The 27,145-nt window shown below is 38.3% G+C and overlaps 1 protein-coding gene across 2 annotated transcripts; it reads left to right on the top strand.

The window, feature by feature from the left end:
* trmt12 (tRNA methyltransferase 12 homolog) lies at positions 1 to 27,012 on the top strand. Of its 2 annotated transcripts, none has more exons than XM_069893352.1 (8): positions 1 to 108; positions 2,018 to 2,090; positions 5,904 to 6,072; positions 8,570 to 8,768; positions 11,128 to 11,278; positions 18,015 to 18,124; positions 21,057 to 21,214; positions 25,213 to 27,012. In XM_069893352.1, exons 2-8 carry the CDS (start codon positions 2,035 to 2,037, stop codon positions 25,765 to 25,767), a joined length of 1,398 nt encoding a protein of 465 aa, XP_069749453.1. In that variant the 5' UTR covers positions 1 to 108; positions 2,018 to 2,034; the 3' UTR covers positions 25,768 to 27,012. The 2 variants fall into 2 exon arrangements, with proteins under 2 accessions (XP_069749453.1, XP_069749452.1); XM_069893351.1 differs by lacking the exon at positions 1 to 108 and adding an exon at positions 221 to 305.
* The last annotated feature ends 133 nt before the right edge of the window (positions 27,013 to 27,145 follow it).

The raw sequence follows: 27,145 nt of genomic DNA on the forward strand, positions 1-27,145 counted from the left end.
TCGGCAGGAGGCTGTACCCAGCGTCCCTTGCGGTTTGATCAAAACTAATGGATGGAGGGTTAACACGTGGAATGGGAGTTGTGTCCTGATGCCAAGAGCAGTTCAGAGGTTTCTCCATCATTGGAGGGAGGGGAAGAGGGGGGAAGGGGGGGGAAGGGAGGGGGAAGGGGGGGGAAGGGGGGGAAGGGGGGGGAAGGGGAAGGGGGAAGGGGAAGGGGGAGGGGCCTCAAGTGGTCAGGGAACGTGACTGAAGTCTTACAGTAAATGTTGGAGGAATTCAGCACATCTCTCAGCGTCCATAGGAGGTAAATGTATATATATATGTATATATATATATATATATATATATATCTTAAAGGTATAAGCAAAAAAAAAACAGGAAGGTGGCCTTAATAAAAGCAGAGTGAAAAAATGGGAGGGGGGGGCAGTTATTAACTGGATACAATAAGAGGAAAGGTGAGGATTGATTTTGGCTCTGTGAAAGAAGACAGAGAGAGACAGTTAGGGGAAAGGCCACAGGGGGAGGAAGAAGGGGTGGTTTAACGAAAACTGGAGGTTGATGTTATGCCATCTGGTTGGAGGGTGCCCAGGCAGAACAGGAAGTGTTGTTCCTCCGATTTGCAGGTGGTTTCAGTCCGCCTGTGCATGAGGCAACGGAATGGGACGGAAAATTGAACTGGGACCTTTCTCAAAGGGTCTGGTTGCTCATTGTCATCATATTTTGTTACTTTAGCTAGGCCTCAAGACTCCAAAAAAAATGTGCTGATTATGGCTGAACTTCCAGTACATTCAGACATTGACCAGTTTCCTCATCTGACCTCCACAATGACGGTTTTAAATCAACGACAAAGGAAAAAAAAACTATTGCTAAGATGCCTTAAAGCACTGTATAGTTGGTTATTTTATGAAGCCATTGTGACCAGCTTGTCATTAAGTCATCTTCATAGCTCCAAAGTGGAGCTATTAATCATCATCCAATCAATCAGATCACTCAGTAAAAGACCTGTACCTTGTCCATATGATGGTGCTAATATTCAGGAAAGGTGGTGAAAATAGTGCCCATTGCAAATATACTTTTCCTTTTCAATCATTTCTATAATAATAAATAGAATACAATGAAGCAAGTATACTTTTGTCATTTTCCTGTACCATGAGCCACACTGCAGGCTGCACAGAGAATTCTGTACTCAATATTATACATATACAAAAGAGAGAAATATAAGAAAACTGGTGAAATACAGAAAATAAATATTCAATCATAATGCACAACTTAAGAGTCTTTAAATGAGTCTCCGATTGAATCTGTTGTTTAGGAGTCTGATGGTGGAAGAGGGTAACTATTCCTGAACCTCGTGATATGAGTCTTGTGGCACCTACACCTCTTTCCTGAGAATAGTACATGCCCTAGGTGGTGTGGATCCTTGATCATTGCTACTGCTCTTTGATGGCACCGTTCCCTATATATGTTCTTGATGGTGTGGAGAGTTTTTCCTGTGATGTACTGGGCTGTGTCCACTAACTTTTGCAAGGCTTTCCAGTCAGAGGTATTGGTACCTCCATATAAGGCCATGATTCAGCCAGTCAGCACACTTTCCACCACAGAACTGTAGAGGTTTGCCAAGGTTTCCAATGTTATACCTAACCTCTGCAAACTCCTGAGGAGACAGATGCTGATGTGCTATCTTCACAATGGCATTAGTATATTGGGTCCAGAAAAGGTCCTCCAAGGTAGTGACTCCCAGGAATTTAAATTTGGTCACCTTCTCCACCTCTGATTTACCAATCATCACCTGATTGTACACATCTGGTTTTCTCTTCATGAAGTCAACATTCAGCTCCAAAGTGAATGTCAGGTTGTTGGTGCACCACTAGTATAATATGAATCTTGTAAGTAAATATCCAGTACTGTGAAAGCTGACAGATGAATTTACTGCACATTTATGAACAAAGTATATACAGTATTTGAAAGAAGATAACCAAGAAAATTAATTGGTCTATATTTGAACATTTTTTTCAGATGTTACAAGGCTGAGAATGCAGACTGAAAGAAATGCAATTGTGACTCAGGCCCAGTTTGCACAACAATACAGGTGAATCATGGCACAATTTTATTTGTTTCATAACATCGAGAAAGAAGCATATTTTACTTTATTATTACTTTTAATTTTCCAGAGCTAATACAAATACTGTATTTAAAAGTTCTCAATAATGCACAGTATTTTAAATCCAACAATATTTCTTTGGATAGTAATTTTCCAATATGATTTAAATATCTTTTTAAAATATCAGAATTTACTTGTTCATCTTTTTTTTTAATTCCTTCTTAAATTTGAATTTTAAAATTACTGCCCGAGAATCTGGAAAATCTGAAAATCTGGACCAACCCAATCCCCAGGCAGTCTGGATTTTCAGATTTCTACTGTCTCCCAAATAAAAGTAACTCAGAAGAATTTCATAAAATTGATGTTAATCAAGTTAGTAAAACTTGAGTCTACAGTCCTGTTGAAAGATGTCTGAACATGATCCTGATTCATTTCCAGCTTGCAGGACTTGCCTGTCAGTGCTTGAATAGATGGTCCTGATTTGAAACATCAGAAACATTTTGATGCAAATAGTGGAAAGTTTACATTATTGACATTGAGTACAATTCTTCATAGAATCATGGGATTTGGAAAGAGACCATACATACCATCATGTTCAAAAGAACAAAAGACTTGGGCTAATCCTGTTTCCTAGCTTTGATCTATAGACCTGCAGGCTGCAAGTCTTCAAGTTCTCATTTAGTTCTTTTTAACTAGAAATGGAGACATGGATTTATGTCTCCATTGGTATTTCGTGCAGGGAGTTCCAAAACCTTGCCACATGTTGAGTGAAATAATATTTCAACTCATCTCCAACCCTTACACAATTAACTTTCATCTATGCTCCATATTACACACCTGCTGCAAAAGGAAATGGGTTAATTCTGCTTCATCTGGGCCTCATTTTGTTTTAAATCTCCCTTCAATATTTTTGTTCCAAGAAAGCAAATTCAGCCTTGTCGCTTCATGACAATAATACTTCATCACTGGCAATATTTTCAGGAACATCTCTCATTCTGTTTCGTCTTTCCTATAACATGGTGACCAGAACTGAATAAACACTCAACCTGTGGCTTATCAGGTCCATTCCAGAATGACCTTTCTCTTCCAGTATTTCGTTGTTGGACCAATATAAACAAGTAATGATGTGTAAGTAATTAACAAACATATCTATCTGTCCTGTTGTCATAGTCAAAGTTAAACTGTATGGTAACCAAGGTACCTATCTCAGTTAGTCAATTTGTCTATGTTCTTCAAGGAATTGTAAACGTTCACTACAATTTCTCTGCACTACATGGGACCATGCTATTTATTGTGTATTCTCTTGCCGTGTCAGCCCTTCCCAAATGCATTAAATTTCCTTGGATTGAAGTTTGTTTGCCACTTTCCTGCCCACTGAACCAAACCATTGATACTTTTATGTAGCCTGCAGCTTTCTTCTTTATTATCATCTGAAATACCATTCTGATACCAACGGCAAATTTCTTAATTGACGGCCCTTACAATGAACTTCAAATCATTTAAATGTGTTATGAGAAACAGGGCTGCACTTCAGCACTTCACTCACTACATCTTCCATAAACTATTTCTCTTTGCTTTCTGCCCATGAACCCAACTTATTGCTTTCTCGTCAATCTTGTATTACTTTCTAAGTGATCTGCTGTTTGTGTCTGTCAAATATCAACGCAAAATACATGTGGACACATTAGATGTTCAAGTCTGAAAGTGGTGACACTGCTGTCACAGCAGCGCTGCCGCTGGTGCGGGCCCACAGGGTCCAACCACCCAGTCAACTGCTGTCAGCCCGTTAAAGGAGCTGGTAGTAGTTTTATTTAGAATCGCCCGATTGCATGGACTGCACCCAAGATGGTGGCATCTATGATCGGCAGCAGCCACGAGAGGTCGCAGGAGCAGAGGACTGGTGCAGGGCACCAGAAAACGGGGAGACCATCCCCATCTGAGAAGGAGAAGCAGAGGAGACGACACACGGGACAGTGACCACAGCGGCAGACCAGTGAGGGGGTTCTGCAGCTGAAAGACTAACACGTGCGGCAGGCTGCTGATGAGGCGAGGAGCCCATAGAGGCTGTGGGCTGATGGAGACTGCTGTTGGGATACTCGCATTGGGCTGCAGACTGCTGATGACTGGCTTGAAACTAGCCAAAGGGTTACCAGGTATTGGAACTGGGATGCGAGAGGGTACCGAAGGCATTGAAGGGTCCCTAGCTGTGTTGGAGGTTCAGATCTGGAGCTCAAGTTGCCAATGGTTTGGGCTGGACTCTGTGTGGCTGCAGAGGCTGCGGAAGTGAATCTACGGGCACTCAGTAACTCTGGGAGGACTTTCTTTTGCTTCTCTCTCTGAATGTAAGAGGCGCTTCAGGCAATTTCTGCCGAAGGCGAAATTGTCTGCCTTGCATTAGGCAAAAGCAATTTCATGTAATATGACACTGTTTTATTATAATGACAATAAACTGGATCTTGACTTTTCAATAACACTCCTTTGTTTATCCTAAAAAATTATATCAGTGAGACGCAATCAACCCTTAATGAATAAATGTTGTCTTTAATTAACCTGTGCCTCCAAATGCTAATATATGCTTTCTCTCTACATTTCTTCCAACAATTTTCCCACTACTTATGTCTAACAGGTCTTTAGTTGCTTACTCTTCTTTCTCCCTTTTAAAACAATTTCAGCCCTCTCTCTCTATAATCTATCATCAAAGAATTTTAAAGATTGCAAAATACTGTTAGCATCCCAATTGGGTTTAAAGGAACTTGTAAGCTAAAAATGACAGCGCTTGTGCAGATCTGGGAGAGCAGAGTCATAGTGCAGCTCTGAAGTGTTCAACTACCCAGTCCTAATGCTGGCAGCTCCTTAGAGGCTTTAAACAACCTGTCAAAGGAGCTGATGGTGTTTGTAAAATCCTGCAACTGAGGACATCTATGCCCAAGACTGCAGCGCTTGTGGTCGTCGGCAGTCACGAACATTTGCAGATGCCAGGGAGCACCAAAAACGGGCGATTACCTTCCATTGAGAAGGAGATGTCTTTACATGACCATGACCACAGCGGTGGACCAGCGAGGAGCTCAGCGGCTGAGGGTTCTGCACAGGCTGTGAGAAACATCCAGTCAGGAGACCAGCATATTGCGGGAGACTGGCTCATGAGAACCAGGTATTATTGCTGAGGGCAAAAAGGGTTACCAAAGAGCTTCAGGTGCTGAAGGCTTTCTGATCATGTCAGAGGTTTGGATCTGGTGTTCAGCTTGCCAACAAATCAAACAGGGGTCTATGCAGTTGCAGAGGCTGCAAGAGCGCAGAAGACAAATCATGAACACTCAGGGACTCTAAAGAAACTTTTTTTTGCTTCTATTTTTCTCTTGTGGTAAGGGGCTCTGGGCGACACTAATGGCAACTCTGTCTTACGGCAGACAGAAGGCACTTTTGTGTACAGGTTGAACTTTAATCCGACGACCTTGGGACCTGGCCATTGTCAGACCACAGAAAATAGTTGTCAAAGGTGAGGTAGTTGCCTCGATCAGACCCATTTTCTGAGCTAAAATATTCCAATCTATAGCAAATCAAAGTGCAGTTAGTGCAATGCCTTTACTGTGTCAGCGATCGGGACTGTGGTTTGAATCCCGTGCTGTCTGTAAGAACTTTGTACCAACAGTGGGTGCCGGACCACTGAGCGCCAGATTTAGGAGGTTCAGCCTGTACTGTATCATTGTATAACAATGAAGGAAGCTTATAAGTCTATAGATTTCCATCATCCCTGATCCGAAAGTGATGTTTACCTTCCTTCCATTGTATTTCCTCCAACAGAGAGTTTTTGGAGAAGAATGGCTTCTTGGACACAACCTACCGTCTCCAGAAGCAACCTGATGGATTAGTGGCATTGCCTGTGCTTTGCGATAAACTCCACCAGCTTGACCATCTCAACTTGTGTGACACCGTGGCTCCAGGAAGTACATGCAATTTCACAGTGATGAAGGTAGGATTTCTCTGCTTGTTGGGGCGCACATCTACACAAGCATTTGAATTGTCACATCGTACTGGAATATCGGATCATCAGAAATTGATTATGAGTGGGTTGTGTCCTTCACTATCGACAATATTTGTTCAAGAGCATTAATAATGTATCATTCAGAATGAAGAGAATCCCACCCTTGACTAAGTTGCAGCTAGCGAAGTATTTTATATTCTCTGGTGACATCAAAGATCTCCGAGCATTCCTATCTGTCTTGTTCTTGCACTTATTTTCCTGTAACATATTCTCCTTCGTGCCCAATGTCTCTCCTTCTACCCCCCCCTCTAATTTTTTTAATGTTGCACTGGGGATAATTTACACGAGCCAATTTGCCTAGTGACACATCTTTGGGATGTGGAGGAAACCCAAGCATCTGGAGAAAACACACGTGATCACAGGAGAATACAAGCACACAGACAGATCCTGAGGTCAGGATTGAACCCGGGTTTGCTGAAGCTATGAAGAAACAACATTTACTGCTGCACAACAGGGATCTAAAAATCTGATCCTTTTGCCTGTATAAACTGAGGTAGGAGACCACAGAACTCAGCTGAGGTTCTGAAATCATTCTCATTACTGATAAACAAGGAATTTCCGATTGCAACTTGGAATTACAACTTGAAAGTAATTGGGTATCTCAATATTGGATAAGAATATGATTAGGTTCAGCTGTAAACAGAGGCCCGATTAGAGCTGAGTTGTTGAATAGTGCTCTGGAATTTACTCTCTGAGCTCACAGAAGAGAAATGTTGCCTCAACCTCTGGAGAAATATCCCGATATTGTTTATTGCCTTCCAGAATGGAGGGAAGAAATAATATCTGGTATGGTTGCAAGTGCCATTTATTCTGTGTAATATCAGTTTACAAAAAATAAAATTTAAAAAAATATATATACTGATTGATTGCATCATCACCTGGTTGGATAATTTGAGTGCACAGGAACGCAGAAGGCTGCAGAAAGGGGCAAACCTAATGAAGTCCATCACAGGCACTGACCTTCTATCCATAGACATCTATGTGAGACACTGCCTTAAGAATGCAGCCAACATCATAAAGGACCCCCATTACTCTTGACGCAAACTCTTCTTGCTGCTATCTTCAAGAAAAAGGTACAGAAAGAAGCCTGAAGACCAGGACCTTGAGGTTTAAGAACATTATTTATCCCACAGGCTCTTAGACCTCCCTGTACTATCCTAACCATAACTATCAGGGGTGTATATACGGAAAATAGCGCCAATGGCAGGGGTGGCCAACCTTTTACATTCCGTGCGTCAAAATAAACGACAATAAGGAGGTCTCACGAGTGCTGGCCTGGGTGGCTGCCAAGTTGTTTTTGGCTTTGGCCTTTTAATAAGTTGAGAGCAAACGGGAAGATGAGAAATAGTGGACGGAGGGGGGAAGAGGTGGGTGTCTTTGTATGTCAAATTGTGGGGGGGAAATCGGACCTCTGCTTATGCTAATTGTGCCTCCTTCCTTTGTGGCACCTAGTCATCGGGGGAGGTGCAGGGACCACCGGGAGCCCAGGGTGGTAAAGGAGAACACCGGGGGCTGGCAGAATTTTTTTTTTTCACCATCCGAGGATGGCTTGACTGACTTTAATAGAAACTGCTCAGTGGTGCCCCGGGCACGTGCCATATCTGCCATACCTTCGATATGTCATTGCTAACCATAAACTAGTCAGGAATCAGTAAAAGATCTGTTTGCTCTCTTGAAATACTATGACTTGCATGATCTTTTAATGATATTTTGTCTTCAGTCTTGCATATTTTGAAAAGTTAATGCATGCTATTGATGTATCTATTGGGTATCTATGCTATTGGGTATCTATGCTATTGTATCTATTGGGTATCTATGCTATTGTATCTATTGGGTATCTATGCTATTGTATCTATTGGGTATCTATGCTATTGTATCTATTGGGTATCTATGCTATTGTATCTATTGGGTATCTATGCTATTGTATCTATTGGGTATCTATGCTATTGTATCTATTGGGTATCTATGCTATTGTATCTATTGGGTATCTATGCTATTGTATCTATTGGGTATCTATCCTATTGGGTATCTATGCTATTGTATCTATTGGGTATCTATGCTATTGGGTATCTGTGCTATTGTATCTATTGGGTATCTATGCTACTGATGTATCTTACATACCCATTTTTTGCTGCAGCAAGTAAGAATTTTCATGCATCTTATCTGCACATTGTTCTTATACAGTATCTATGTGTCGATAAACTCTCGTTGCTCATTACTCAAATGAATGAAGTAATTGAAGCATGGCCCAGGGTGACAACTGTGTCTAGCACTATCTGAAAATCAAACAAGTACACTACAATACCTACTTCTTTCCTCACCCATCATCTATCATAATTATATATTTTTTTAATCTATAATTAATATTGATGCACATCTGTTTCCCAACATTGAATCCTAAATGTTTTACAAATATATCTTTCAGAACCCAATATCATCCAAGAAATCTTTGGTAAAATCATGCCATCAACAACTGCAGGAAGCGCTCTGTGCACTATTGAAACACCATGGGGTTCTTTGGAATAACAAATTGACTCAGGACCTACCTCAAGTGTGGAAGAAGCATGGAGACATGATTGTTCTGAGTGAAAATGCATTCCAAGCAGAAATCTGGAAAACTTTGGGTGAGATTTAAATATTGAACTGGGCAGCGTATGTGTTTAGTATCACATTGCACATTTACCCTTTTGTGAGCTCAGTATATTTTCCCCCTTCAGTATGTTCTCCAGATAAAATTTACAGGTAGCATCTACAAATTATGTTTTAAATAAACCACTGGGATACAACCTTGGAACCTACTGATATATTTTAATCCACTGGAAGATGTGTATGTGTTCTCCACATAACAATATAGCTGAGTTCAGGAATAAAAGATCATTATCCAATTTGTATGTACAAAATCAAAGAAATAGTTGAGTAAAAATATACAAACCTACTTTCGGCTAGGATTTTGCTGAAAGCATTAGAAGTGTAGAGGATGAGTGAATATTTTTTCATGAACCATTAAAGGTATTTCCCAAAATTGTAATTGTTCAACCAATTATGCATAAATTTCATACATAAAGGTAAAATGAAGGCTTAGAGCATTTACCAGGTTGCAGTCTGAATAGGTTTCCAAAGAACCAGAGAATTGACACTGATATAAGATGTGTTCCTGTTTTACTTTATGTGTACTTATTTTCACTAAAAGTGGTGAAAGCTGGAAAGTGAATCATCAGGAGCGGAAAGAAGATCAGAATCAGAGTTACATGGTAGTTGCTCTTGATTATTAGCTTTTTCTGGAGTATCGAAGCAAAAATAGAATTTGTATATTGTGGGAGAAACATATTTTGTTAAAAAAAAATCTTACTTTGAATGGCAGGTAATATTAGATGATTAAATAATTCACTTTCTCAATTTACATGCATTATACAATTGAACTTAAAATCATTGAACAATATTGCAGTATCTTAGGGCCAAAAAAGGGAAGCTGCAAAGCTGATTAAGTTCTAGATCTTGGATTATGATCCAGTGAGAAGGGATTGAGAAAATGAAAGCAGCCAAAGCTGTATGAATGAGGAAGAGTAGCATAATATGATCACGCCTTGCCATTTTCTGAGGCACCTTGAGGTTACAGGTGCAGAGTTGAGTGACCCAGTTCCATGAAAGTGGGAACTCGGGAGGATAGGGGGTGAAGAAGGTCATTGGCACTCTTCATTTTGCAGAGAATTTTGTATACAAAAGTTTTGGCTATCAAGGTGCAGCTGTTCAAAGCATTGGTGAGACAGCACTTGGAGAACTGTGTGCAGTTCTATTTGCCCAGCAATAAAAGTATATCAATAAAAATATAACCAAATAAGTTGGAAGGTGTGCAGAGCAGATTCATCAGGATGTTGGGGGGACTGGAGTCCTTGAGTTATAGAGAGAGGTTGGATCGGACCTGAAGGGCAGGAGACTGAAGGATGACTTTATACAGATCATTAAATCATGAGGGGTATGGATAAAGTCTTTTTTCCAAGGGAAGACTATTCTTACACCAAGGAGTATAGGTTTAAGATAGCAAAATTTAAGAGAAACCCATGGGACAACCTTTTCTCTCAGATGAGAGCCCTTACTTGAAAGTTTTAGAAGCAGGTACAATGACAACATTCTACCCACATTTGGACAAATATGTGGATAAGAAGGGCTAAGAAAGATATGGACCAAATGCAGGCACATTGGACTAGCCCAGCAAGGACATGGTCAGCAAGGACAAGTTGGGCCAAAGGGCCTTTTTAAAAAATAATATTACATACAGCACAGTAACAGGCCCACGAGTCCATGGTGCCCAATTGACCTTCAAATCCAGGTATGTTTCAAAACGGTGGGAGAAAACCGGAGCACCCAGGAAAACCCACATAGACATGGGGAGAATATACAAACTCCATACAGACAGCATGGGATTTGAACCCTAGTCTTGATTGCTTGTGCTATAACAGCATTGAGCTAACCGCTATGCCAACTCTGCTACCCTGTTCTTTGCTATGTGACTATGATTCTCTTTATTTCCCCCCCCCCATCCCCCATAATCTTACATGATCTTCCTTGTAAAGAATTTATACATCGATGCGTTAAAATTATTCAAAGGCTCTGCATCCACGGTTCTTTGAGGAAACAAGAATGAAACAAGCAAAAATCACTTCATATCTACCTTAAATATTCTGCAAAAGGAGACATCCTTTCCTGATCCACCTTCTCAAGATCTCTCAATATGTTAGATATTTCAATCAATTTGCCTCTGCCTCTTCAACTCTAATGAATACACACCAGTCTTATTCAGTTTGTCCTCGTAAGATAAACTGTTCCTTCTTGATGATAAAGTTTAGTCACCCCTAATTTGTTGTCTTGTAGGAGCTGAGTGATTCATGATAAACAGGTTTGGAAATCAGGGAGGCAAAGTTAATGAACTAATATAAAAATTATAATTCTGATACTTTTTTTTTATTATTGTTCCATTTGTTGCAGAGCCAGAAGTATGGAAGGTGGTTGCTAATGTACTAAAAGTAAAACGCATTGCAAAAGCAGGCAGAATATCTGCCAATGGCTTTCGTACTCCAAGGGTGACTTTAATGCTGGGAGACGATGCTTGGGTCCACCACATTGACAATGGCATCAGGTGAGAATGGAATAAAGATATTTAAATGACAACCAAGACCCAAATAATCCAAGGATGTGCATGTAACATTGTAACTGGGTAAAGACCGACTGGTTCCTCCTTGTGATTATCTTTATCCATGTATAATAAATGTTTTCCTTTAAATTAAAGGAAGCTATAGCACGCCATGCCTTCTGAGATGTTCAAAGTTCAGATTTATTGCCATAGTACATACATGATATCACATTACAACCCTGAGATTCTTTCTCCTACAGGCTAGGCAGAATTTCTATTTACCGGTAGTGCAAAAAACTGTTCTCAAGTAAATTTTACATTCAAAATACAAAAATAGAAATGAAGAAAGAAATGCAAACAATACAGAATAAATAAAATGTGCAAAGAAAATGTGCAAAGTATCCTTGAGAGATCTTGAGAAGGTGGATCAAGAAATGATGACTTCTTATGCCTAAGATTTAAGTCCGAGATGAGGTGATTTGTTTTTTTTGTTTTTGTTTCAATCAAAAGGTACCTTAGTGGGTGTCTGATTTAGCTTGTTGTACAGCCATTCTCAACAGGAGCCCTCCCTGGAGCCACAGAATATTAAAGTAAAAGGCTTGTTTTCTTTTCACCTCACACAACATAAATTTTTTTTTGTTTTTTATGCAGTCAGTAGGAGAGAAATGCGGAAGAAACCAAAATGTGACTACTTCACAGGAAAGGGGCCCTTAAACTTTGAGCAGAGTCCTAAGGGGGCCATAGCCAAAAACAAAGGTTGAGAATGGCTGCTTTAGTCTATCTTCCACATATGGGTTTTATTTTTAAGCATCATTCAAAGAAAAACATTTTCTTCTGAAAAGGAATTAAGTATTTATAATTGAGTGAATTGAAACCTTTATTTGCTTCATGAGAATGGCTGGTTTAGGAATCTGATGGTGGAGAGTAGCAACTATTCCTGAACTTGGTGATATGAGTCTTGTGGAACCTATACTTCTTTCTTGATGGCAGCAACGATTACATAAATGTCCTGGATGGTGTGGATCCTTGATAATTGCTGCTGCTATCCTGCGGCATTGTTCCATGGAGATGTTCTTGATGGTGGAGAGAGTTTTGTTTATGAGGTTCTGGGCTGTATTCACTACCTTTTGCAGGGCTTACCACTCAGAGGTATTGACATCTCTAATACTGAACCTCCATAAACTCCTGAGGAAGTAGAGGCTTTCTTCATGATGACATGATTATGTTGGGTCCAGGATAGGTCCTCCAAGATGGTGGCTCCAAGGAATTTAAATTTGCTCATCTTCTTCACCTCTGATTTCCCCCAATGATCACTGGATCGTAGACTTCTGTTTTTAATTTCCTAAAGACTACAATCAGCTCCTTGGTTTTGGTGACATTGAGTGCAAAATTGTTGATAGTACACCATTTGGACAAATTTTCAAAATCTTCCTGAATGCTGACTCACTGCCCCTGTGGTACTCTGCGGCTGATAGAGATTGTGGAAAGAGATGTTCTTGCCAGTCCATAATTGATTGTGGTCTGAAGGTGAGGAAATCCAGGATTCAATTACACAGTGATGTATTAAGGCCTCGATCTTAGAGTTTCTAATCATTTTTGAGGGGATGATGATGTTGAATGCCAAACTGTAGTCAATAAAGAGTATCCTAATATGTGTCTTTGTTGTCCAGGTGTTCTAGGGTTTTGTATTGAGCCAGTAAGATGGCATCTGCCATAGACTTTTTGCTGTAGTAAGCAAATTAGAACAGATCCAGGTCACCACTCAGACATGAGCTGATATGTTTCAGCACTAAATTCTCAAAACACTTCATCACAGTGGATGTGACATAACCACTGGTTGGTTATGTCACCTATTACATGCAATTCCTAAAGCTCAGCTTTTTCTTCAGGTGACCATGAATGGGAATCAAACAACTCCAAGCCATATTAAAAAAATGAGTCACCCATGGTCTTACTGTGTTAACTTCTAGCTAACCAGTTAAGAGTAGCACACATTCTCTTGGTGCATGTAAAGTACACAAAAAAAACTAATAAAAGCAGACTTTTAAATATAGATTAATTATAATTTGACAGAAAAATAAATAGATCAAGGTTGGCATGGTGATGGAGCATATATACACTGGTACCTCACATGGCACTTAGCATGTGTTTCCAAGATCAAATTCAATCAGTTCTGAAAGGAATAATTATACTATTGAAACTGCATAACTAAGAACACTATTTTTCTCCTATGATTGATAAATAAGAGCTTTCTTGGTAATAAATAGGGTATTACATATTTTATTAAATAATGACAAAACATTATGAACTCATGATTGCAGTATGTAATGAGGTAGAAGGAGCTAAACCTAGAAGGATGAGTTCATTGGGAAAATAGATTGTGACTCTTCCCTTCAGAGTTAATTGCTCCATCTCATTCTATTGTGGAGCATTACTCTGGAGCAGAAGTTACTTTTGAGCATAATTCCCTTCACTGAGGAACTGCACTCAGAAAAACCTTCACAATCTCAGTTTTTAAAAAAATGCTGTCCATAAAATTGCTGTGTCTGGATCTTTTCTCGTTTGGTGTTTCAATGACATGGGCCTTGACCTGAACATGCTGTATTCATTGCAGTTTCACATTCACAGTGATGCTCTCTCTTAACACTTTCAACACATTATCTGCATTTTCACTTGTTGACCTTCCTGACATTGAGAGTTAAAACAGATGCTGCAGTATGTGAATATGATGCTACAATCTTAGTGGCCAAGCAACAATTGTGTTTTGGTGAAAATCAAAAGAACTATAAATGTTGGAAATCTGAAATATGTGTAGTTCACATTAGTTGAGTATCATATTAAATACTGCTGTCCCATTGGGTGCGGTTATGTGAAATATTTCATTTTCTCACCAAATATCAATGATGTAATGAACTTTTATTGGCTCAAGAGCCCTTAATAGATAATTGTTCTGCAGATAGCACCAAGCAGGGTATCAGTTGGCATAGATACCAGAATATCACAGGGCTGTGGACTTAGCCCATTGCTCTACTCCCTTTTCAGGTCTAACTGTCTGGTTCTGATTGAGAAACTACAAAGAGCATTAATGCACTTCCCTCCAAGAAGAATGGATGTAAGAATGATCTCCCTCATTCTCTCTTGATAGTTTCTTTCAACATTAGTAGATAAAGTACAAGGAAACCAATTGCTTCTTTATCCAAATCTCTAGAGGAAAACAAAAAGTGAAACAAAATGTAGTAACCTAAAGTAAACAAATATATGGTGAAAAAAATAACTATTGCCCATTTAAAAACTAATAAGAATTCAGAAACAACATATCACAGCAAAAGGCTTTCCAGCTTGCTATGTCCATACCGGCCATCAAGTGTCACTGCTCCTATGTTATGGCAGTTCAGATCATTGGAATTCAGCCTTGTCAAATTGACAAATCACTACCAAAAATTTTGAACTGTGAAATAAAAATTAAGTTTTATAGAATTTATGTGAAAAATATTAACACAAAATGCTTACACAGAACTGAACTAGCTTACCAAGGACAGGATTGCTGGCTGTTGTTCCACAGTGGAAAGTCATTTAAAGTACTTGCTTTGGAAAGTAACAAGACAATCTCTTCTAAGTGATATTTAAATTATTTAAATTCATTTTAAATAGTTGCTGTAATAAAATGAGTCTTTCATTTTCCTCAGGTAAAAACAAAATTTGAGTTCTTTTACTTCATGTTCATATATGCTATATTTTATGCATGTTAGTAAAAGGATTGACTGAGTTTTCATTGGTTTTACATAAGATTAGAAGTGGATAGTATTATCTCTGCAACTTCCTCCAGGAATGAAAAACTCGAATCATATTGTAAATTTAATTTACAGCAGTGCTTGTTTTTTAAAAACAATAAACCATCAGCTAATCTGTCTCCATAATATGTGACAAAATACATTGTCATTTTTCAGAAGACTAATCCACCAATAGCTTGTATTCATTGGGTTTTTCTTTTAATAAAGGCCATAACCATTGCTTTAACCATAAAAATTTGCAGCCTGCCAATTCACATTAGGAGGCTATTTAAGGCAACTTTTTCAAATGACATTTGTATAACAATTTTTTTTCGAATGATATAACATCCATGTGAGAGTCAGGCCGTGCTGTCATAAAACAAACAGCTGAACCAATTAAGTGTACAACAATTTCTTTATTCAACCTTGATAATGTTAACAGGAGTGAAGGGTGATAAAGAAAGAGTTCAATAACTCGTTCTCTACACTGAGCCCCACTCAACTTGTACAGCTTTTTGGTACATCTTGTATAGTCCTTTTGTCTATAGTTAATTGTACAGATTTATTGCAGCTGACTTGGTTTTTCATTAACATCCATCTTTGTGGTTTTTACAGATATGCAACTTAATTAACTTTAGACAGCTCTTGTGGTTTTGTTTTCAAACATATCCAGCAACCTTGGACTTGTGCAGCCTTGTTCCAGTCTGTTGCCTAATTCTGATTCTTTATTTGCAAGCTTTCAAATCTTTATTAGTCTACACACAGAGGAGCTCCTTTCCCATGATGTTTGACATCTTTGTTTCATATTCTTTTATACCCATTTCTAGTTAATTAAGACATCAATCCTTTCTTTTCTGCCTACAATCAAATCAAAATTCCCATGCAAATGAACCACCCCTGCAAGGGCATTGCTCTCAAAAGAGATACTTTCATAATAAATCTTTTTTGTGCTTCATCCAGTTTGAGGCCTAATTCTTTACTTATATTACTTAGAAGAAAGATCTCTGGATTTTTTGGTATGTTGCTTTTTGTGATTTTATTTAATACCTGATTTAGATCTTCCCAAAACTTTTCCACTTTCTCACATGCCCAAATTGCATGTACTGTTGTTCCCATTTCCTTCTTACAGCGAAAACATCTATCTGATACTGTTGGGTCCCATTTATTTAACTTTTGGGGCGTGATATATAGCCTGTGTAACCAATTATATTGTATCATGCGTGACCTCGTGTTTATTGTATTTCTCATAGTTCCGGAGTATAGCTTTTCCCATATTTCATTTTTTATCTTTATGTTTAGATCTTGTTCCCACTTTTGTTTGGGTTTACAGCTTATTTCATCATTTTCTTTCTCTTTCAGCTTGATGTACATGTTTGTTATAAATCTTTTAATTATCATTGTGTCTGTAATCACCTATTCAAAGCTGCTTCCTTCTGGTAACATCAGTCTGCTTCCCAATTTGTCCTTTAAGTAGGTTTTCAGTTGGTGGTATGCAAACATTGTACCGTGACTTATTCCATATTTGTATTTCATTTGTTCAAATGTTAATAAATTATTTCCCAAAAAGCAATTTTCTATTCTTTTAATCCCTTTTCTCTCCCATTGTCTAAAGGAAAGGTTATCTATTGTGAAAGGGATTAGTTGATTTTGCGTCAATAATAATTTTGGTAGTTGGTAATTTGTTTTTTTCCTTTCTACGTGAATCTTCTTCCAAATGTTGAGCAGATAGTGCATATCTGGTGAACTTCTATATTGCACCAGTTTTTCATCCCACTTATAAAGTATATGTTCTGGTACCTTCTCCCCTATTTTATCTAGCTCTATCCTGGTCCAATTAGCTGTAGCAAAAAAATGTATAATGTCAACCTGGAAATCAGAAGAGAGCCTGAGAGTACAGCAATGCTACATCAAAATGAATAAATGTATTCCATTGGAAAAAATAACATATAATTTAAAAAATAAAGTCACATTATTCGAAAAAATTTGGGAACTGTACATGGAACACAACAGAGAGGGCCTACTGCGGACCTCCACCCCCTAAAATGATAGAATGAGAAGAAGACGAAAAGAACTGACCCAGTGTGTAAAAGTAGATGACACAATTTTCTTGTTTATTTTCATTGTGTGATGACATTGTTTAATGGGTTTATTGTATTGTATATGTTGAATGTTTAATGGGTTTGGAGGGAGGGGGAAAAAAAGAGAGAAAATGACATTGTGTATATTCAAGAGGGAAATGTTTGTGTGTATTTTGGTTAATAAGGTTCATAGTGTGAAAAATTTTTTAAAAATTTTAAAAAGAGATACTTTCCATAAAATGCATCTCCACTATAACATGGGATTACATGGGGGAATAGGTTCACGTTATAGAAAGTCGTGCTGTGGATGTTTATGTTCCTTAACATATATACGATCTTTTTAATACATTTAAAATGTGTTATCCAACACTATAATTAAAACACATTATTTATAACATGTTATAAATTATTTCAATTTGAACTTTGAACTCAGTCTGTCAGACAACAAATATTTATGCTGCAAATGAAACACAATTTTTTAATTGTGGTTTTTATCAGTTACAGTGCAGAAACACATGGTTATAATCTATGTTATTGTGAATCTGAAACAGAGATAACCAAAGTGTAGGAACTTGTACAAGTCTTGATAAAGTGTCCCAACCCAAAACATTAATTCCCCATTTCTATCCATGGACCCTGCTGCCTCACTGTTGCATCCCTCCAGATTCTCTTTGATTGCAGTAGAAAATAAATATTGCACTGTAGGTTACTTGTTAATGATGTGGCTATATTTTGGAGTGATATCATTACCTCAGGAACCTTATAAATTGTACATGTTATGGGTAAGCTATATTCTATTTTGCAGAACAACTAAATGTATTTTGCATTTGAGAAGAAAGTGATCATTTCATTAATAACATTAATGTAGCTGTGTCTCTATGTATTCAATTATAGATATACATTTGATATTACAAAATGCATGTTCTCCTCTGGAAATGTCACAGAGAAGCTTCGAATCAGCTCTTTTGACTGCACAGGAGAGGTGGTTGTGGATATGTATGCAGGTAATGTTGTGAATTAATAGCTGAGCTACAGTGAGCTGAATGAGCATGTTCTATGTATAGACTCTGAAGTCGAAGCATTTGCAAGCATAACTGGAACCAGGTGTTGGCCAGTTGACTCATCTTGACTGCATTTTCTTTGAATAAGAATGGTGGAAGAGATGGAGTAGGTGATTAGAAAAAATACTGTTACAAACTAACAATCGTTTTAATTTTTGTGTGGGACTAAAGGGTCTTTGTTAGCACTAACAAAGAACAGCAATGGAAATTCACCAAAGGTAAATTCAAAATAATAGATTTTATTAAACTATCAATAGCATAAAATTTCTTACTTAACTCTAAATTTAACCCCATTATGTGCAAATGTAAAATTCATGTGTGTGTGTGTGTGTGTGTGTGTGTGTGTGTGTGTGTGTGTAATTCAAGTCCAATTCTGAAAAGTACATTTTTAAAACTTCAGCTTCATTTTAGTCTTACTTGAAGGTCTTACATTCTCACTCTAGAAATAATTATAAAGCCCTTTTAAATATCATATCTTCATGCCTCTTTACTCACAATTCTTTTTATGAGATTTGAGAGATATTCTTTAAATAGAAGTGACCATCTTTTGAGCCACCAATGTACCTCCTGTGAAAAGGAGTATACAATTCCTGTCTTCCCAGGATCAAATCTTTTTCTTTTCACTGAAGATTTTGGAACCTGTTTTCCACATGAAGAATCTGCCCTCTTTTCAAAGGGACAGCGAATGTGGCTATTTTCTTGCACGATTAATTCACAAACCCAGACAAGGGTTATTAAACAAAGTGGCCATACAAAAATGGACCCAATAGAATTCTGTCCTCTTTTCCAAAGAGATAGTGAAGCGGTCTTCCTTATTTCAAAAGCCACTTATTCTGCATTCCCCTTTTCCTAAGAGTAAAACACAACAGCACCTATTCAATCCAACCCTGTCTTTCACGAGGTTTCAATCCCTGTGTGTCGTAGGGTTTTGACTTCTCCACTCTCCAAACTGAACTAGTCCAAAAACGTCTGAATTCGATAATATATTTATCCAAATCATGTGACAATTACATCATCAATGAGGTCAGTCCAAATTCTTGGAATCCACATGACTATCAGTTTTACTTCTATCAAAATATCTGTTCCTTTTTCAAAACAACTCCATATCCATCATAACCTCTGACCTCATCTCTGTTCAAGAGGCTTAAGTGGTTTTGTTTAAAAAAAATAGATAGCTTCCTCAGCAGTTCTTATTGAGTACTTAGATACTTCAGTTTTTAATAAAGTAAACACTCCATTGTTCTTGAATAATTAAGAACCACTTCAGATCCATTATCTGTCTTTCCAAGATGCCGTGACTCTGAGAATGAACTTGCTTCTCTGAATACAATGGTTCTCTGTAAATGTGCTGTGATCTGTGTGTGCCCCTGTACCAGCCCACAACTAACTTACTAAGAATACATATGCAATATTTTAACTGTAATTTACTTTACTAAGACATTTTTATAAGAAATATAACTTCAGCTTAACCTAAATATTACTATTAACATCGATCCATAACAGTTCATATATTATTACACAACTCGTTAATAGATAGCATTAGAATTAGCCTACAGATACTTGAATTACTGTGTAGATTTTACAGAAAGCTAATGAAAAATGTGTGAATGGATATCAGAATTCCTTTTTTATATCATCTCAGCAAAAGATTAATGAGCAGGGTTCATACAAATCAACAGTTAAAACCAATATTTCTTGGCTCATTGTCAGACATTTACTATTTTCAAAGACAAGCACAATTCTCTTTCTATTGGTCTTTCAGTTATAACTGCTAACAGAGGTGTATGTGTAGACTAGTTCTTTTGACGATTCAGTCTCTAAAGAGAAAACTCTTAACAGTAGCACTGGACAATGAAGAATTTGCTTCTTGAATATATTTGGGTGTATTTTATGGATTTTGGGCTGCTGAGTTCGAAAATCACCTTAAAATTTCCTATCATGTACCTTTTTTTAAAGATATAACCTATTTTTCGATTTTCCTGTCATATTTTAAATCTACTTCAAGCATACAAAACCATGAAGTACAAAGTCTCATTGAAAATTCAATTTCTGCATTTGCACTTGGACTTCTTCCCTGCTGATCATGGTGCAGTCAATGACAAATATGGTGAAAGATTTCACTTGGATGTGGCAACCATGGAAAAGGGGTATCAGGGCAACTGGAATCCATCATTGCTGGCCTACTATGGTTGGACACTTACACAGAAGCACCAGATGCTGAGTATAAACGAAAATCAGCAGTAAAACATTTTGAAGTCAGTTGAACTAATGTAAAGTGTCAGCAATTAAACAATAAAAGTGAATTTAATGTTTCTCCAACATGATAAAGTAAAACTGAAATTATCTTTGTGTTCAGCTTGAAAATGTCTATCTAATCCTCATTCTGGAAGCAAATCTTTTTTAAAAAAATTGTCTAGTGTAATAGGTCTTGTGTAAACATCCAATGCCAATATTGAAACAGAAGCAGATGTTTCTCAATGACGTGGCTGCATCACTCCTTCAACTACCATGATCAAAGACAGTTATCTGGTTGTTAAGCCATGTTGTGTGGATTGATGTTATGCAGCAGTATCTTTACTTCTCAGTTAGACATTTATACATAACTTTTACATTCTTAGGACATTGCAAAGTGCATTATAGCTATCAAAGTATTCTTAAAGTGTAGTCACTATTAACTAAGACCTGGAGATTGGAACAATGAGGATTTCAACTGTGTTTAGTTACTCAGAAAAGGAGGACCAAATGTGATCTACACTGGTGGTGTTAAAATAACATCATGTTTTGTGAATCATATGTTACTTTTAATTCAGTCATATTAGTTTATTATAGATGTAAATGATAATAATAACATCCTTGGTTAATTCTGCTTCTCCAGGAATTGGATATTTTACAATACCATATCTGGTGCATGCAAGTGCTGCATTTGTCCATGCCTGTGAATGGAATCCACATGCAGTTGTTGCACTATTGAAGAACCTGGAACTAAATAATGTATCAGACCGTTGCAAGGTCCACAATGGTGATAACCGGCAGGTACTGCCTCAAGTCTTTCTGTTTCTCATTAATGGCTTTTTGCATTTAAATCATGCATGGCTTTCAGTGTTTGATCTGCAAGAGGTACATCTTGAGGAATAACATTTCTTGAATATAGTTGATGGATTTTGCTTTCAAATTTTCAATCTGAGCTTAGCACTGTTTTTATGTAACTTTTATCATTCTGGTTTGGAGGCATTAATGTTGTTCATGTATCAGCTTTTTTTGCTTAAAACTGTGACCAGTGAGCTGAAGAATGTGCTTTTGGAATCAGTAAGCTACAGTGGAGAAGTCAGAAGAGAATCTTAAACTTCTCCCTCCCATCTCAACAAAGTTGAAACAAGTATGCAAAAACAGAAATGGTGGAAACACTCAGCAGGTCAAGCAACACAGTTAATGTTCCATTTGGAAAGAGAGGAAAACAAGTACCTGTAAGTTAGATCCAGTCAGAGAGAAAGTTGAGTGCAGGGGCAGGATGGTTAGATACAAAAGAAATATTGTCAGCAGGGGCAGTTATTATAATGTAAAACTTCTTTATTTTCCCAATGTGTTAGAAATGTGTAGCTGAGGGATATGACCAGAAAAGCAAACTGTACAAATAGAATCTAAAAATATGATCCAAAATGATGACAAACTGAAATGTAGAATGGTCAGTTCTGATACAGGAAGATTGAATGAGCTATCTTAAGTTGGAGAATTCAATATTGAATCTGAAAGACTGCAGAGTGTCCAGGCAGGGGATGAAGTGATCCTCAAGCTTATTTTAAATCTCATTGTAATAGTGCAGGAGGCCACAGACGGGTCAGAGTGGGAGCAGGAGTAGGGTGGTGAATACAATTAGGCTGCTGGTACATCAGCCCCTGTGGATTGAATGCAGTTGCCCACAGAGCAATCACTCAATGTCCATTTGGTTTTCCTTCATGGAAGAGACCACAATGTGACACCGAAAGCAGTAAGGACTATTTTGGTTCTCAGTTGCTGAGAAGGAAAGAGTAAGAGGACAGGTGTTACATCTCCTATTTGAGGATACAACAAGTACAGTAGATAGAGGGAGAAGGTGGACATTATTTACCTGGATTTTCAGAAGGCGTTGATAAGGTGCCGCATAGAAGACATCCATAAGGATGCATGGAATTGGGGTTGATGTATTAACATGGATAGAGGATTGGTTAACTGATAGAAAACAGAGAGTTGGGGTGCAGGGGTGTTTTTATTTTTGGTTGGCAATCAGTGTTGAATGGGGTGCCACATGGCTCGGTACTAGTCCCGCAACTAATCACTGTATACATAAACAATGTGGGAGAGGGGACAGAGTGCAGTGTTTCTAAGTTTGTTGATGACACTAAATTGAGTGGAAAAGCAAACTGTGCAGAGGATATGGAGAGTCTGCAGAGACATATAGATGAGTGGGCAAGGGTCTGGCAGATGGTGTACAATGTTGCAAATGTGAGGTTATCTATTTTGGAAGGAAGAATGGAAGACCATAATAGTATTTAAATGGAAGCAATTGCAGCATGCTGATGTGCAGAAAGACTTCAGAGTGCTTGTGCATGAATCACAAAAGGCTGGTTTGCACATGCACCAGGGTGTCAAGAAGGCAAATAAAATGTTGGCCTTCATTGCTAGCGGGATTGAATTTAGGAGCCGAGAGGTAATGCTGCAAATGTACATGGTACTGGTGATACCATATCTGGAGTACTGCATGCATTTCTGGTTTCCTTACTTGAGGAAGGATGTACTGGCTTTGGAGGCACTGCAGAGGAGGTTCGCCAAGTTGATTGCAGGGATGAGGGGGTTGGCCTGTGAGGAGAGATTGAGTCATCTGGGTGTACTCGGTGGAATTTAGAATGAGAGGGGATCTTATTAAAAATATATAAAATTATGAAAGACATAGATAAGATTGACATAGGTAAGTTTTTTCCATTGGAAGGGGAGATCAGAACCAGAGGACATCAAGATTTCAGGGTACTAGATTTAGGACGGAGATGAGGAGAAACAGCTTTTTTTAGAGGGTGATGAATCCGTGGAATTCGCTGCCCATTGAAGCAGTGGAGGCGACCTCGGTAAATGTATTCAAGACCAGGTTGGCTAGATTTCTACATAGTAAGGGAGTTAAGGGATATGGGGAAAAGGCAGTTAGGTGATCAGCCATGATCACATTGAATGGTGGAGCAGGCTCCACGGGCCAGATGGCTGACTCCTGCTCCTAATTCTTACATTATTTTTGAGCAGGAAAGGCCATAAATTTGGGAATACGGGGTTGAAGAGCAGTCCAAGGAGTTGTGAAATTCTTTTGAAATACTGAAGGTAGAAGTGAGATGTCGAAACTGTTGAGTGAAGTTCACTTGAACAAATCAGATAAGTGATAATATGGGAGAATATGAACTGATGTTTGGATAGTAGAGCTATGGTCCTGAAGGAAGTTTGAGTGTGTGTGTCCAAGAATTGACCTTAGGCCTCTGAGTTAGTGATCTCCTCACAAGACCATGCAGCCCCATCTTGGTCAATAGGTTTGATGACATCAGGATTAATTCTTAGTGAGCAGAATGATGTGCTGAGAAAGGGGTAAGTTAGAATGAATGAGGGTAGTAGAAAAAACAAACCATTCAATGTCCCATTGGTCAATCGTAATGAATAAATCAAGAGCAAGTAAGTGGACAGAGGGAGGGTTTCAGGTGAATTGGGAATTCTGAAGACAAAAGAAAGGGTCCTGGCCAAAAAATCAGCATGGATAGTAGAAGAAATGTTCAACCTTACATAGGGTTTCATATTCATCAAGGGATTGAAGTGAGGATGAATCAGATACCTCTGCTGGGGACTGATCGTTCAAGATCACAGGGAAGTCGAAAAGAATGGTGAGAACACACAAGAGGTAGAACTGGTTGGAGAATTGGGGTCAGATGAAATACAAGGGGAAGAAAGGTCAGTAGAAGTATTAAGATCCAAGAGCTGTTGGTTTGTCACCTTTAACATCACAAAGGAAAGAAAATAATCATCTAATTAAGCATCATATACAACGGAGTATAAGTGCGGAGCCCAATAGCTGTAGATAGAGTGAATCAGTGTTGTGGGGAGAAGTCAAGAACCTGCATGTGCCAACGTGTGGAATAAAGTGTGGATTTTTGAAAGCAGTGAGAATACTGCCTTGAGAAACACTGGATAGTTTGAACATACCTGTGGATCCAAATTATGGAGTGTAATATTTGAATAGTGTTACAAACTAAATCAACAGAAAAGGTAATAACAAGACAATGGTTTTTCAAAATGATCATTTTTATTATTAATTATTAACAGCATAATACTTTAAACTTAACTCTAAACAACCCCACTGTGTGCAAATGTATATATGTGTGTTGTGATGGATTATATCATAATTTATATTGTATATAGATATGTTTTTGAAGGAGATAAATTGTGGAGGTAGTGTACGTCACTTAATACACAAACACTTCACAAAAACGATCTCATTTAAAATGCCAGAGCTTTACTCAAGCCAGACAGTCCAGGCTCCGAGTGCCTTTGCAAAAACTTTGAAGAGTGCCAATAGAGACTTCACAAGTAGGTGCTAATTGGGCATGCTGTGGAGTAATGAATTATTGTTTTGAAAGTAATAGATGAACAGGCTCTGAAGTTTCGGTCCGGTGCCGCAATCTGTCTGGTTGCAGTTTGCTGTTCTAAGAAGGTCATGTGGTTTTGCAAGTGCAGAGAGAGAGAGCGCAAACAGGTTTTCTCTAAGAGAGGGAGGGAAAATTGGTTTCTGTACTCATGGCAAGCTGGCAACTTGTTGAAACCCCATTTTGAAGTTAGATTGTGAGTTCTGAGTTCAGCTTGTTGAAAACCCTTGTGGTCCATACAAGAGGAAATGGCTGGTTAGAGTGTTTCACCCGAAATGTGGGAAACAAGAGGAACTCTGTTCCCTGGATCATTAATTTGTAAATAATAGACTATTTTAAATTTTTATTTATCACTCAATTAGCAGCCCATTTTGTATTTTGCAGCTCCTTCTACGGAATCTGGCAGACCGAGTGAATTTAGGTCTGATTCCAAGTTCGGAAGAGGGATGGGTTGTAGCTTGCAAATTGTTGAAAGAAGATAAAGGAGGGATTTTCCACATCCACAATAATGTTAGTTTGTATCCTGAAAAGACCGACGATGCACTCTTCAGTCAGAAGAATAATGATGCACATTTTAGCAAGGAACAGAAGCAAAGTTTAACAGGAATGGAACCAGCTGGGAGTAACTCTGTGACTACAATTCCAGCAATCACAGATGCATTTCAAAGAGGAATCACTGAAGAAAATACCTTTGGCTGGAGATGGAAGGACAATAAGTCAAAAGTTAAATCAAACTATTGTGAAAAGAAGCAAGTTACTCATCCTAGATGGCAAGCTTGGGCAAAATCAGCAGCATTAAGCATTAGAAATATCCTGGAAACTCACCATAAAAGCCCTTGGTCTACAAATATCTTACATATTGAGCATGTGAAATCTTATGCCCCACACATTGACCATATTGTACTGGATTTGGAATGTAGGCCATGTAATGATAAGTAATATGTTTCACTCCATATTTTTCCAGATGTAAATAGTCATGAAGGTTGTGAATTAAAAAAAACCCCAAAATAAAATGTATGTCAACTTTATCCACTTTGCTGCTAATTCCCCCCCCCCCCCCCCCCCGCCCCACTCAACCCCTCAACCTCAAAATCGCCTGGTTTATCTCTAGGTCCTTTCATGCAAAGAAGGCTTAAAATATTATGATACTGAAGATTTTATGTATATTTTTGAAAAAAATCCAAAATAAAATATTCACAAAAAAAGCCAGACTGGCTTAAAACCAGACGTCTGGCCACCCTATTTTCCAGCCAGTCTCTCTTCCAGTTGGTAATGTGTGACATGGTTATATTTTATATTGTATATAGATATGTTTTAAATGAAATAAATTGTGTTGGGTTTTTAGTTAGGTCACACACAGCTACAAACGCCTCAGAACAGATCTCATTTAAAATGCTGGAGCTCTGCTCAAGCCAGACAGTCCAGTCCAAAACTTTGAAGAATGCCTATCAGGACTTAACAAGTAGGTGTTAATTGGACATGCTGTGGAGTAATGGATTATGTTTTTGGAAAGCAACAGATGAACAAACTCAGAAGATTAGGTCCAGAGCTGCAGAACTGTCTGAGTGCAGTCGGCTGTTCTAAGAGAGAGAGAATTTAGTTCTACAGTTCAGCAGTAGCAGCTGGGACTGGAACAGGACAAGCCGGCAAACTTGTGGAAAAACCCCATTTGGAAGATTGGTTTTGAGTTCTTAGTTCAGCCTGTTCAAAGCCCTTGTGATCCATACAGGAGGAGATGGCTGGCTGCATTATGTTTCACTTGAAATAAAAAGGAACTCTGGTGATCTGAAAGAAAGAGGTTATCGTCTGGAAAACCCTGATGGGGCAAGTTTCTTCAGCAAGACATTGAAGCGGCTGATCAGAAAGAATCCGTTGTGGGTGCCCAATGAGCAACAAATCTCTCTGAAAACCAACAAGAACCTTCCTGAGTGGTAACCATTTGCCTTTCAAGCACCAAAGCCTGGCGAACTTCATAAATGTTAAATTCTGTGCACAGTCTAAGAATTGCCTACAATTGGAATTTGGAGGAGTGAAATTGGACTGTGAATTCAATAACTTTTTTGAACTTGCACACACCTTACATACATGTGCCCTTAGAATTAGAAGGGGGTTAAGTTAGGTTAGTTAATGTGTGATTCTTGTTTTCATGTTTAAAGATAATTAAAAGTAATCATTTGTCTATTACTGCTGGGTTTTGGGGTCCTCAAATGTCCTGAGCAAAACAAGTGCTGGAGAAACTCGGTGGATCGGGTAGCATGTGTGGATCGGGTCAAGACCCTGCTGAGAGATCCCGTAGTTGTTTTACAAGCGCTGTTCA

The sequence above is a fragment of the Narcine bancroftii genome, chromosome 8, assembly GCF_036971445.1.
Source record: "Narcine bancroftii isolate sNarBan1 chromosome 8, sNarBan1.hap1, whole genome shotgun sequence".
Taxonomy (NCBI): Eukaryota; Metazoa; Chordata; class Chondrichthyes; order Torpediniformes; family Narcinidae; genus Narcine; species Narcine bancroftii.